The 13657-nt window shown below is 39.5% G+C and overlaps 2 protein-coding genes across 11 annotated transcripts in view; one reads left to right on the forward strand and one right to left on the reverse strand.

The window, feature by feature from the left end:
- The window catches only part of PIK3AP1 (phosphoinositide-3-kinase adaptor protein 1), a 265547-nt gene extending 252133 nt beyond the window's left edge, over window positions 1–13414 (reverse strand). The window contains exon 1 of the mRNA XM_013983580.2: window positions 12962–13414. Coding sequence (XP_013839034.1) covers window positions 12962–12998 — 37 coding nt within the window. The 5' untranslated portion in view covers window positions 12999–13414. The remainder of the gene's footprint in view (window positions 1–12961) is intronic.
- LOC100627422 (ligand-dependent corepressor) overlaps window positions 13482–13657 on the forward strand; it is a 139567-nt gene continuing 139391 nt past the window's right edge. For 8 of the 10 annotated variants that reach the window (XM_021074299.1, XM_021074305.1, XM_021074304.1 and 5 more), the window contains exon 1: window positions 13485–13621. The gene's annotated coding sequence lies outside the window, so the exon portion shown is untranslated. Of the gene's footprint in view, window positions 13622–13657 lie in introns of all 10 variants that reach the window. The other 2 variants (XM_021074301.1, XM_021074303.1) reach the window with 1 other exon arrangement.

Here is a 13657-nt window from a genome sequence, read left to right on the forward strand (position 1 = left end):
TATCAACACACTATGCACTTCTACTAAGGTGAGAAATAATCTCAGAATTTCAACTCTTTTCCTTTTTTTTTTGCGGTGCCCACAGCATGTGGAAGTTCCTGGGCCAGGAATCAAACCCACACCACAGCTATGACAATGTCAGATCATTAACTGGCTAAGCCAACAGGGAACTCCCCAGAATGTCAGTATTTTAAGGACATCTGCTCACAGTATATATTCACTGAACGTTAGCAGAATGGTTTAGCTCACCAGAATCACTCTGGACCCAAGCTGACAGAGTAGCTACCACCTAGAATGTTTCTGGTTGCCATTCCACAGAGAAAAAAGTGTCAGGAGGCTGTTACATCAACACTCAGATAACCCAACCTGCAGTCATACATATCACTTCTGCTCATAATTGGTTCATTGACTAGAATGGGTCACATGGTCCACTCAGTCACAAGGGACCAGACATTAAATGCCATCATGTCCAGAAGTGGAGAGAACTAGAAACATGTGGTGAACATACTGTGCCATATTGTCAACCAATATTCTTCTAGAACATACTTTCTAGTAGCTATATATATGGTAATCTGGGAAAGGCAGTCTCACTACATACATAATCACTTCCCTTTGTTTTTTGTTTTTTTGTTTGTTTGTTTGCTTTTTAGGGCCGTGGCATATGGAGATTTCCAGCAGGGGTCTAATTGGAGCTACAGCTGTCAGCCTAAGACACAGACACAGCAAGAGATCCGAACTGCATCTGCAACCTACACCACAGCTCTTGGCAATGCCAAATCCTTAACTCACTGAGTGAGGCCAGGGATCGAACCCACAACCTCATGGTTCCTAGACAGATTTGCTTCCACTGTGCCACGATGGGAACTCCCAATTCCCTTTGTTGAACATTAATTTGGTTCTGCTTTTTCCATTAACAGTTTATTAAAACTTTGTTCTTATTGTCCACTGCCTTAAGAGTCTTCACATGGGCTTGAATTTCTGCCATTTTGAGCACTTTGTGAAGATCCTGCAAAAGGTTTTTCCAACCAACAAGGACCTACTTTACAGCATAGGGGACTACATTCAATATCTCATATCTCATAATAACCTATAATGGAAGATAATGTAAAAAGAGAATATATATTTTATATATGTATAACTAAATCACTTTGCTATACACCTGAAACTAACAACATTGTAAACCAACTATATTTTAATGAAAATTAAAATATACATTTATATATATAAATGTTAAAAATATGTATATAAATGTTTTATATAAATGTATGTGTGTACGTGTATGTTTGTGTGTGTTAAAAAAAAGGATTTCTCTATTTTGGTACAACACCTGGTAACTGGATACATAAAATTTATTTTACAATCCTTTTGTTTTGAAACTTATTTTGTTAGGTTTTGTTGCTATTAGTTGTTTTGGGTTTCCCTCTTGGTGTTACTAAATTTAGATGGCTTTGGCCAAGAGATAGGCGTAATTTTCCTACATATACAATCTTCCTCCTAGAAAACTTCTAACGCTTTAAACTCTAGATATGTTATACTACCCAATGAAAACCAAATATCAATTACTATAATATTACAGCAAATTAAAATGAAATGGATTCATACAAAGCTCAGTTTACTTATTTTAATATTACCATAGTATGTGTTACTATGATTTTGCAGTTCTATGTAACATATTGTGGTATTTTGTTAAAATCTGCAAATACAAAATATTTATTTGAAATTTTCAGGTACTTGACATTGATGAATCCTAATAACTTAGGCAACTCAAGCTCTTTAAAAAAACTAGCCAATCCAACCTCCTTTTATAGAAGTAGAAAACCAGGGCCAGAGAATTCAGTGATTTGTTGAAGGTAATAAAGAAAATTGACTCCCAAAAGAGATATCCATCAAATTTCAAAGATATAATGATGACTATGATCCTCAAATTTCTGAAAGGGATCAAAGAACTGACCAATAGAGTTTTCCAGAATCAATTGTGTCAGATAATATGAAAAAGCATTTGTGTAGCAATATCTATCTGTTTGGAACACCTAAAGCGTACTGGCATCATTAACACTATTTCTAGGAGAGCATCTGTCAAGAAGAATCTGATTGAGAGAATAAAAGCATTCAGAGAGATGTACAGAGTAATTTTTGAGAAGAGGTGTAAAGGGAATTTTTTTATACTGAGGTGACATCAATTGCAAGCAACTTCTGGAAATTGTTTTCTTTTTTTTAAGAGACTGTGAGAGAAAGATCAAGATGTCATTCATCACTTTAGTGTTCTTATTCTCTTTCTTCTGAATATGAAATGTCACCCATTCCAAGAATAGATGAACTGTCCTTTGTTTTATGTTGTACTGTATCTATATACTTCAAATCTTCCACAGTGTGTGCCTCAGAATTTGCTGCTTTTGCATTTCAGTTGATTTGGGAACAGCTGTTATTGGATCAATAAGACAATACTTGAGAAGAAATTATAGACAGTGCTTTAGGTAAAATAATAAGAGTCATAGCATATGTAACCACATAAGTCATTGAGCATAGTACAGTTTTAGTGGCAAATGACAGTGCTCGAACTTTTGAAAACGCATTTCAGGGAGAAATCCCAAATAAAAGAATAGTAACAGGAATTTATTTTTGGAAAAGAGTGTGAATTGGTTAATGGAATTATTAAATATATTCTAATGCTTTTATCATCTTTCAAAATATCAGTTATTAGTCAACCCAAGAGCTTTCACGTTCTGAAAATACAAAAATCCTAATAAAATGATGTAAAACTTCAAAGACTTAGTGGATAAGTATTTGTTAAATGTCAATAGCACAATGTTTAATTAAATAAAAGGAAAGTTTGACGGGAAGTTTGACAGCTATATTTCAACACATACAAAGCCAAGCTAGAATTTACCTTGATATGTGATGCACTACAGTAAAAAAGATAAAAACCAAATTGTTGAAACCTCTTGAATTCAAATTCCTTCATCTACCTGTTGTGTGAATTTGAGTAGAGAATACAATTCCATGTTTTATTTCCCTTACTTCTAAAATGAGATTTTAAAATAGTACCTAACTTGTAGAATTATTTTAAGTATTACATGAAAAAGGTGTTTAGCTCAGGACTTAGGTTAGAGTCCTCACCCAATAAGTAGTGAGGACTATTAGTCCTTCTATCATTATTAGTGATAATAAAGCTCCTATTATTATTCCAGAAATTCACATAAGTTACTCCGATTTTTTTTTAACCTAAACTGATGTCTGTATTGTCTTTTTGCAGTAATAATTACTGTATTCCTTGCAAGGAACATAAGATTCACCCACAATGATCAAACCACTCTTTATGATAACCTAGTATCCTATTATATTATCTCACAGCATAGCATAACATAGCATACTCCCATAGGCCTGCGTTAAAAGACCACTGTATAAAGGAGCAAACAGGTGTGAATTCTATGCCCAGCTCTATCTATTCTGCATCCATCCTTGAAGTTGGTCTAAACTTCTAACGACTCTGCACCTGCATCTTAAGACGCTCCCCCCACGCATTTCTGTTCACAATTAGTTCATTAACTAGAAGAGGTCACCTATTTGTTTGGGTAGCTGGCACACTGGCTTTGAACAACCAATCTTTTAAAAGATTAAATATAAACAAATTAGAAGGTCTATCAGGAATGAGGACCTGTTTCATTAGATGGGAAAATTATTAAATATAAATTTTAAAATGAGCGTTTTGCTAAAGTTCAGTAAGGATATTTAAGTACTTTTTAGTGATTTTATCAAACTTTATATTTCTTATTTACTTATTTATTTTGTTTTTTTTTTTTAGGGCTGCGCTCATGGCATACGGAAGTTCCCAGACTGGGGGTCTAATCAAACTACACCACAGCCACAGTAATGCCTGATCTGAGCCACGTGTGACCTACAGCAGAGCTCACAGCAACGCCAGATCCTTTAACCCACTGAGTGAGGCCATGGATCAAACCCACATCCTCAAGGACACTAGTTGGGTTTGTTACTTGAGTCACAATGGGAACGCCAAACTTCATATTTCTTATTTAAATTAAAACTTTGAGAACTTCATTTGCTTCTGTGTACTTTCATTTTGCCTGACTCAGTTGCATTTTATACCTTTTCAGGCTTTAAAAATTGTAACAAGTTTTCCATGAAAACAACCTTTGTTTGCCACCAAGTTATAAACAACTTCTTTCTGGTGGTTCTTTTTTTCTTACAATCACCTAACAAAGAAAATAATGAACTGTTTGTTTTTTCCTGAAAAGCAGATGAACAAAATATTTAGGGAACTACTGATCAGCATAGGACAAGATTCTGAGGGCTTATGGAAAAGAGGCTCACTCACTCCATAAAAGAAATAAAAAATAATGCTAAAGATATTTAAGGTTTATCCCTACATCCTCCTGAAACCACTTATACCTTAGTTGATTAATTCTATTGTCATCTGGAAAATACCCCATAATCTTAAAATTCCACTTAATATTAGTGACATGCATCACCACTCATACCCACATTCTAATAGCCAGAATGGAGCAGGATTACGGGGTGCAGCAAATACTGTTTTAATACCCTACTCCTATGCCCTTGGACCTTACCGTTTTTGTTATACAGCTGCTCAAGACTACCATTTACCAGCACCTGCATCTCTGTAGCTGAGGGCTTTCTCTGGCTCCTGGAGCCTGCTCTGCCCATGAACAAGGCAGGCAGAAGTCTGGGAAATTAATCTTTCCCTTGCATTCAGAGTAGCTCTTAACCAATGATTAAAGGGATTCATGTATAAATACTCCAGTCCCTTCATTCTTCAGGTGGGTTTATCTGAGGCACTATGTCTCAGACTTCCCCAGAGAGATTAACTCCAGTTGCCCATACCAGTAATTTGTTCAAGAATGCATCCTTAATTGGTTTTCTTCTCTTCTGTCTCACTTCCCACTCCTTACTGATGTTTCCTGGAATCATCTCTGTAATAGACTATTCAAATTTAAATTCTTGCCTTCAGGAGTTCCTGTTGTGGCTCAGCGGTAACTAGTATCCATGAGGATGCAGGTTCACATCCCTAGCCTTGCTCAGTAGGTTAAGGATCCGGCGTTGCTGTGAGCTGTGGTGTAGGTCGCAGACACAGCTTGAAATCCCACATTGCTGTGTCTGTGGTGCAGGCCCGCAGCTACAGCTCCAATTTGACCCCTAGCCTGGGAACCTCCATATGCCGCTGGCTTGGCACCTAAAAAGCCAAAAAATAATAAAAAATATAAAAAAATAAATTCTTGACTCCAGCCCCAAGACCCTGGATCACGGGATCTGCACAGCTGTGTCTGGCCAGTTTGCTCTCAGGGCAGCTGCACCCACTAATGCTCTCATGTAAGGGTTCCTACTTCTCAATAAACTTGACAACTTTTAGATTCATCTCATAGTTTTATTTTGTGTTCCTGTGATTACTAGTGAAACCTAGTATTTCTTCATACACCTATGGGCCATATGGTGTTTATACCTTTAAATTTCCCAATTAGGGTCTTTTCCATTTTTCCATTAGGCTACTTATATTTTTCCTGATTTGAAATATTTCTCTGTATATTTTAGATATTAAATTTCTTATTGGTTTTAGATGTTACAGATATCTTCTTCCAGTATATCAAGTATCTGTTAAATTCTTGATATAAATCTGTGTGTATAGTGTCCTTTACAGACCATTGATTTTGATGTTAAAATATACTATAGAACTTCCCTGGTGGCTCCATGAGTTAAGGACCTGGCATTGTTACTGCTGTGGCTCAGGCCGCTGCTGTGGCATGGGTTTGATCACCGGCCCAGGGAACTTCCACATGCCATGGTCACAGCCAAAAAAATAAATACTCACTCTCTCTCTCTATAAATATATATATATGTAAAATATTTGGGGGGGGGTCTGGTTTACAACTTATTCCCATACCAAAGCCACAAAGATATTATTCTCCATGACCCTCTTCCTACGCTAGTACTACAGTAATGATGGTACCACTCTAGCAGAGTGAATCCTTCCTTGCCACATGTTAGATTATCTGGAAACAGAAGCAGAGGTGGACTTCGGGATGCAGAAGGTTTATTAAAGATTAGCACCTGTGACAGGGAAGGGAGGGAAGCAGAACCGGGCAGAGAAAGTAATTGAACTAAGATGCAGGTTGATCAGCCAACCCAGTGAAGCATTTTGGAACAAGCAGCATTAATCACCAGAGTGTGCTGCATCAAGCTGAAATGGCCAGATTTTACAGCACATCTGCTCTTAGTCACCATATCCTGGCAGCCCTGGAAGGAGGTAACCTTGGGCAAGAGAGTTCCCAGCAGCTGAGAGCTGGAAGCTGCTGAGAGCTGGAAGCTGCTTAGTGGCTGCCCTCCCCACAGCTATGCAGTATGTTCTTGCACAAAGGAGGATCTAGGCTGCACATCTCCATGTCTAACATACTCTTCTTTTTTTAAAATTGATGTCATAATTATTCCTAGGTCTTTACTTTTCTTTATAAATTTTGGAAGGTTTTTTTTGGTGTTCCTTTTGGAATACTGGTTGGAATGGCACAGAATGTATGTCACTCAATGTGGGGAGAATTGACATCCACAGGGTAGTGGTGTGCCAAGTAGATGACATTTAGGTGGTGGTCAAATAGACGATGCTCTGGAAAAGGAGCTGCAGAGGTAGCAGACCAGTGAGGCACCCAGTGTGGTCAGGAGATTGTTAATACAGAGGGCGTCAAGCAAGTAAGTGTGTGTGTGTGTGTGTGTGTGTGTGTGTGTGCGCGCGCGTATCAATATGAAAAAAATATGGGAGCCTGGTTTCTCACTGTCAAAGGGAGATTTACAAATACAGAGCAGGAAAGGCTCACAAGTACTTAGAGGTGTTGGACTGGAATTGACTGCATCAATGTAAACTCAGGGTTTTTAAAATATTTAGTGACAGATTTAGAAATAGATATAAATATATGCATGTATGTGTATATATATATATATATATGTATAATTATATATATTTCCTCACTTTGACAGCTGATAGAACTGAGGCACCATGATACCTCAGTAGCAGTAAACACGCTGCAAGTCCAGATCTTGATTTTTGTTTTTGGCCTCAACCACGGCATTTGTAAGTTCCAAAGCCAGGGATCAAACTCACACCTTAGCAGCAACAACATGGGATCCTTAACCAGCTGAGCCATCAGGGAATTCCCAGATCTTGTTTCTGATTTCAGAGCTGAGGCAGAGAAATTATCCCAGAACAACTATTTGTCCCAGAAAGTAAGGAAATGTTTACAGAATAACAGGGATATGCCAACAGAACAGAAGTCATCTTGAAGGGACTCCCACTGGTCAAATCTGGGACAATTTGAGCATGAAAATAAGTAACTACAGTAAAAAACTACAACCCACTGAATGAGACAGGAGTCCATGAGTCCATATTGAAATAAGAAAATAAACAAGCAAAGAAGTAAAAGGGAAAACTCTTGTTTATAATAGAATGTTAACTGGTAAATAGAGAAGAAATGATAAAGAAAATCACTGTTTGATCATTACCATTGTGATGAGTAATTCAAGCAAGAATAAATGGATGTTAGAGCTGGTGAGTGACATGAAGGTTGGCACAATCTCAGAATATGTCCCTAAAAGCATTTATCAAGTACAAAGGAAATGATGTGATTTTATGGTGGAGAAGACCAGATGAAGAGTTCTCATCACAGTGGTGTAAAGAGTTAACACCATGAGACCCAGGGAGATGCAAAGAGCCTAGCCTCATTTTTATGGTTTTCTTGAAATGTATCGTCCAAGTCTAGTCATGAGGAACAGTAGTAGATGGACTCACTTGGGGATCATCCAATGGAATGAAAGCCCTGTTCTCTTTAAAACTGTCAAGGTCATAAAAAAGGAGGAAAGGCAGGAATTGTTCCAGATTCAAGGGGACTGAAAATACATGACAATTAAATTCAGTTTAAGTTCCTAGATAGGATTTTGGATCAGAAAAGGAAAAGAGACATTGTTAAGACAGAAAGTGAAATTTTAATGGCGTTTGTGTTATATCAATGTTGATTCCCTGACTTGGAAGGTTATATAATGGTTACAAAGGAGAGTGTTTGTTTTGTGAATATATGCACTGGATGTGTAGGACTGATAGGGTATCAAGTCTACAGATTTCTGTAAGATTGTTCAAAAAAAGACTCAATCAAAACAACAAAACCAGGGAGTTCCCATTGTGGCTCAGTGGTTAGCGAATCGGACTAGGAACCATGAGGTTGCAGGTTCGATCCCTGGCCTTGCTCAGTGATTAAGGACCCAGCGTTGCTGTGAGCTGTGGTGTAGGTCGCAGACACGGCTGGGATCCCACATTGCTGTGGCTCTGGTGTAGGCCGGTGGCTACAACTCCTATTGGACCCCTAGCCTGGGAACCTTCATATGTCGAGAGAACAGCCCAGGAAATGGCAAAAAGACAAAAACAAACAAACAAACGAAACCAACAAAACCATATATGTAGATACATACAGAGAGTGAATGCAGATGTGGTAGGATATTAATAATTAGGGAACGTAAGTGGGGAGATACGGAAGTTCTTGCAACTTGTCTGTAATCTGAAATTATTTCAAAGTAGATATATATTCATGTTTAAAATAAACATAAAACATATGCCCACACTAAAATGTATGCACACATATTCATAACAGCATTATTTATAATAGCCCCCAAAGTGTAAATAATCAAAATATCCACCAACTGGAATGGATAGATAAAACATTGTATATCTATACAATGAAATATTCTACTAAGTTTCTTTTGGGTTGATTAAAAAGCTCTCAAAGTGACTGTGGTGATGGTTGCACAATTTTGGGAATATACTAAAAACCACTAAGTATACACTTTAAGTGGGTAAATAGTACATGAGATGTATCTCAATAAAACTTCAAAAGAAAAATAAATTTCACACATACACAATGAAGTCATATGATTTTCTAGGCCACAGGCAGACAAAGAGAGAAGAGAGGAACTCTGAAAATCTTTCACTAAGCAAGAAGAGCCCCAACATGAGTAGTTCCACCAAGGGACAGGGCTTCCCTTCTGTCTGTCTGGGTCTTATCTCTCATTCTAAGTCCCATTTCCCTGAATAGAATTGGAGGCAAAATAGTGTAAAGGTTAAAGAGCTGATTCTGCAATCAGATTGCCTGAATTTGAATCCAAATCTATTATGACCTGTGTGACTTTTTGGACAAATTAATCTCTCTCTGCTCTGTTACAAAAATGGGGATAACTGACTGGGTTATTGTGAGAAATAATGACTTAATCCAATGAAAAGTGTTTTAAAAAGTATCTGTCAGAGTTCTCATTGTGGCTCGGTGGGTTAAGAACCCAATATATTGTCTGTGAGGATGCGGCTTTGATCCCTGGCCTCACTCAGTGGGTTATGGATCTGGCATTGCCACAAGCTACAGCATAGGTCACAGATGCGGCTCAGATCTGGCATTGCTGTGGTTTCAGTGTAGGCCTGTAGGTGCAGCTCCCATTTGACCCCTAGCTAGGGAACTTCCATATGCCACAGGTGTGGCTGTTAACAAAAAAAGAAAAAGAAACAAAAAAGTATCTGTCAATGATTGACTCTCTATATTTTTTAAAAGTTTCCCATGAGGTTGTCTTTTCTTTCTTAGCGGCCCCAATCCATTTCATCCTATTACATGCTACCTCCAACTAATCAGACACAAGCTTGATGTAATACTGACCAACGAGTCCTATGGTTCATAAAGTCTACACCCCACCTTCCATGGTCCTTTCTGTATTCTGTTCCTCCCTATCATCTACCCATTGTGAGAACTGTAGAATATGACTCAAAGAATGTTGTTTTCAAAGGCCAGTCATTGCTGGTCTTCTGTCATATTGTCACAGATTGACTCCAAACTGCACAAGCACCTTGGTTTCCTGTCACCCTGCAGTCTGGACAAACAGATAGGAGCTTAGGAAGGTCTAATCACAAGAACTGACACTCATTTCATGCCACTGATATGTTAGCTGCTGTACATGACTAAAATTTCATTTCATCTTCACACAAACCCCATTCTTGTTTTACACATGAGGAACGTGATAACCAGAAAAGTATGTTAAAACTGCATAGCTACTCATGGATAGAATCAGAATAGAGACAAGCTGTCTTCAGATTCTATTCTTTTAACCATTGTGTTATATTGCCTGACTCTCCCCAGAGTGGGAAAGAACTTGCAGCTCAGGCCCTATTCCAGGGTAGCCAAAGCATTAGAGGTCTAAGAAAATATGCCTTAGATATTTATGTGTCCTCACCTGCTTAGGACACTGCCTGACATATAATAGCTCAAAATGTTTGTCAAACTAATCACCTGTGTAACAGAACATCAATTCTTAATACAGAATGAATATATCCTCTGCATTCAGAGTCCTGTTTCTACTTTCAGTACACTTCAGATTATTTTGGAGTCAGAGACTTCTTAATTAGAATTCTGGTTCTGCAATTTGGTAGCTTTGTGACCTTGTACAAAGGCATTTAACCCCTCTAAATCTCCAATCTCTAATCTGGAAAATGTAAAAAGTAGGTAGAAAATAATACCTACTTTATGGCATTTTTATTCCCACAGAATAAACTTGCAATGCTAAACATACAGTAGTTACTTAATAAATATTATTACGCGTCCCCTTATCCTTTTTTCCAAATAGACCTTGTAAGAGGTCAGCTATCTGTTGGTTCCCAATTTAAAATCAGTGAACACTAATTAAAATTCAAAGTAGAATACAGATTGAATTGGGAATTGGGAAACCTATCTTCTGGCTTTTGTTGCCCTCCTTCTACCTAGCACCTACATAACCTTGCTCAAGTCACCTGTTAGGGCTTCCAATTCCCTACCTTAAATTAGAGAACAGGAGTTCCCATTGTGGCTCAGCAGGTTGAGAATCCAACTAGTATCCATGAGGATGTGGGTTCGATCCCTGGCTTTGCTCAGTGGGTTAAAGGATCCAGTGTTGCCATGAGCTGCAGTGTAGTTCACAAATGCAGCTCGGATCTGGTGTTGCTGTAGCTGTGGTATATAGGCTGGCGGCTGTAGCTCCAATTCGACCCCTAGCCTGAGAACTTCCATATGCCATGGTTGTGGCCCTAAAAAGACCAAATAAATAAATAAAATAAAATATGGTACAAGTAAACCTATCTACACAACAGAAACAGACTCACAGTCATAGAGAACAGACTTGTGGTTACCAAAGGAGAAAGGTGGAAGGGATAAATTAGGAGTTTGGGATTAACATACATACACCATTATATATAAAATAGATAAACAACAAAGACCTACCAAATGGCACAGGGAACTATATTCAACATCTTTAAAAAAGAAAAAAAATTAGAGAATATATATCTCATGTTAAAGTTGATCTTTGAAGTCACTAGGATCCTCTTAATCTATATGTCTGAGACTCTTAAAGAGATTGTTTTGAGGAAATAATACCCTTGGTTTTGATGATTTTTAAAATTTTTATTTATTATTATAATTATTATTTGCTTTTTAGGCTGCCTTCACAGCATATGGAGATTCCCAGGCTAGGGGTCAAATAGGAGCTATAGCTGCCGGCCTACGCCACAGCCACAGCAATGCCGGATCCTTAACCCAATGAGTGAGGCCAGGGATCGAATCTGCTACCTCGTGGTTCCTAGTAGGATTTGTTTCTGCTGCGCCACATCGGGAACTCCGGTTTGATGATTTTTTTTAAACAACTTAGGTGGGATAATTGGAAAATACACTCATTGTTAACTCATTTTAGAGCTGTATGTTGTTCATTTATTTCAAACTTTATGAAACATACTTCCAAAAACCATAGACTTGGTTAAAAGCTACAAAAGACTCAAACGCACCACCTAGCGGTGAAGAAAGTTTCAGGTTGGCGACATCTCGCCATCCTACGTGCAGGATGGCTGTCCACAGCAATCTTTTATCTTGTTTTTGTTCTATCCCCTCACCACTCAGGATAGTTTCATGTACAAAGAAATTCAATACTTCCTGACTTAATAGCTTGTTCATGTTTATTTGACATACTCTTAACCAATGAAATATTGTGGACTTCTGAGAATGGAAACATGACTGCTTTTAAGATTTAGGGGGCTAAAGGTGCCTTTCTATCCATACCTCTCAAATCCCTCCTACCCAAGAGACCCACCCAATCCATCTCCTTATGGATGGACAGGCGATTCCACAAGTACCTGGTTCAGAGAACCAAGGCCACAGCCTTTGAAAGGACAAAAATCAATACACCAATGGGATCCTTGATGTCAACCATGTCTAATGACTTTGTATTACCTACTATAGTAATTAAAATTAAGCCTTCAAATTTAAATTTAAATATCTAAAAGCAGGAATACACCATCCTTAATTTTAAACCCCAAAGGTGGGGAAGAGATCAGAATCCTAGGGTACTGGGCCTACTGGTGAAGAGGGATCTATACCGGTTTTTCTTTTGGTTTTGCATTCTGCCCCCGCTCCCACCCCATCTCAACCAAACCCGCTGCATTTTCTCTCTCTTTTAGTTTCACCTTTTCCCTCTCTTTTCTCTTTTTCTCCCAAATAAGTCAAATAATTAAGATCAGGATCATGTTTAAACGGAACAGTTAGTGCCCTGCGCAGGGTGATTTGATAATTCCAGGTTTTCAACTGAAAAATCCCCTTTGTCATCGGAAATATTTCTCTTCGAGTCCTTTCCTGAAATATTAAGCCACTTTGCAACACTCTGCTTTAATTATCATTAATTAAGTACTTCTTTGAAATATCATTCGCACTTTAGCACAATTTTCTTAAACCCCTTTCCACACACACAGGAGGGGTTCTAAATATGCCGACTTTAGAATTTTGCCTTGCTAGTAGAAATCTAGTTTTTCACATTTAAAACGTTTGATTTTTTTTTTTTTTTTAAACTGGGTTCCCGAATGCCGACTGCCTTTCAGTGACTTAATAAAATGTATCTTTCTCACCTTGAAAAACTTTAGGGCTCAGTGCTTCTACTGGCATCCAGGCATTTATTCTTATTCTGCTTCTTAAACAGGCTCCTGGGAGGAGCAGTTTCGACCCAGAAGTTCAGAGAAGCAGTTACCACAGAACTTGCAACAGTTGGTATCGGGCGAAAGGCAGGCTGGAAGTGATAAATGAGGCTGGTTTAAGAAACAAAAAGCCCCGGGAAGGGAAAGAAGGGACCGCCGTGGCCTTGGGGGACAGCGCGGCGGCGGCGCCGGGCCGGCGGGGCCAAGCTCCTGCCGTGGGAAGGCTCCTTCCTGGGCGACCAGAGGCGGCGGCCGCGGCTCAGCACCGCGGGGACCGCAAGCTAAGCGAGGAGCGCCGCGCCGTGTGTGGGGCAGGCGCGCGCCCAGGATGCCCCCCGGGCCACGCCGGGGCCAAGCGAGGTGAGGCCGGCTCTGCCCCCGCACCGCCCCCGGCGGGAGGCGCGTCGCCCAGGCCGCGGGTGCGTGCGCGGCCCCGGGCGACGCGGCTGGGCGTGCGCGGGGCCGCGGCGGAGGCAGGGCCGGGCGGGCGGCAGAAGATGGCGAGGGTGTGTAGGCGGCAGCAATGCTCCGTTGAGAGACGCGGCTTTCGGCAAGAACTGGACTCGTGGCGCCACAAGCTCATTCACTGTGTAGGTGAGACTCTTCCCCAGCCGCTTCCGGACCTCGGGC

The sequence above is a fragment of the Sus scrofa genome, chromosome 14, assembly GCF_000003025.6.
Source record: "Sus scrofa isolate TJ Tabasco breed Duroc chromosome 14, Sscrofa11.1, whole genome shotgun sequence".
Taxonomy (NCBI): domain Eukaryota; kingdom Metazoa; phylum Chordata; class Mammalia; order Artiodactyla; family Suidae; genus Sus; species Sus scrofa.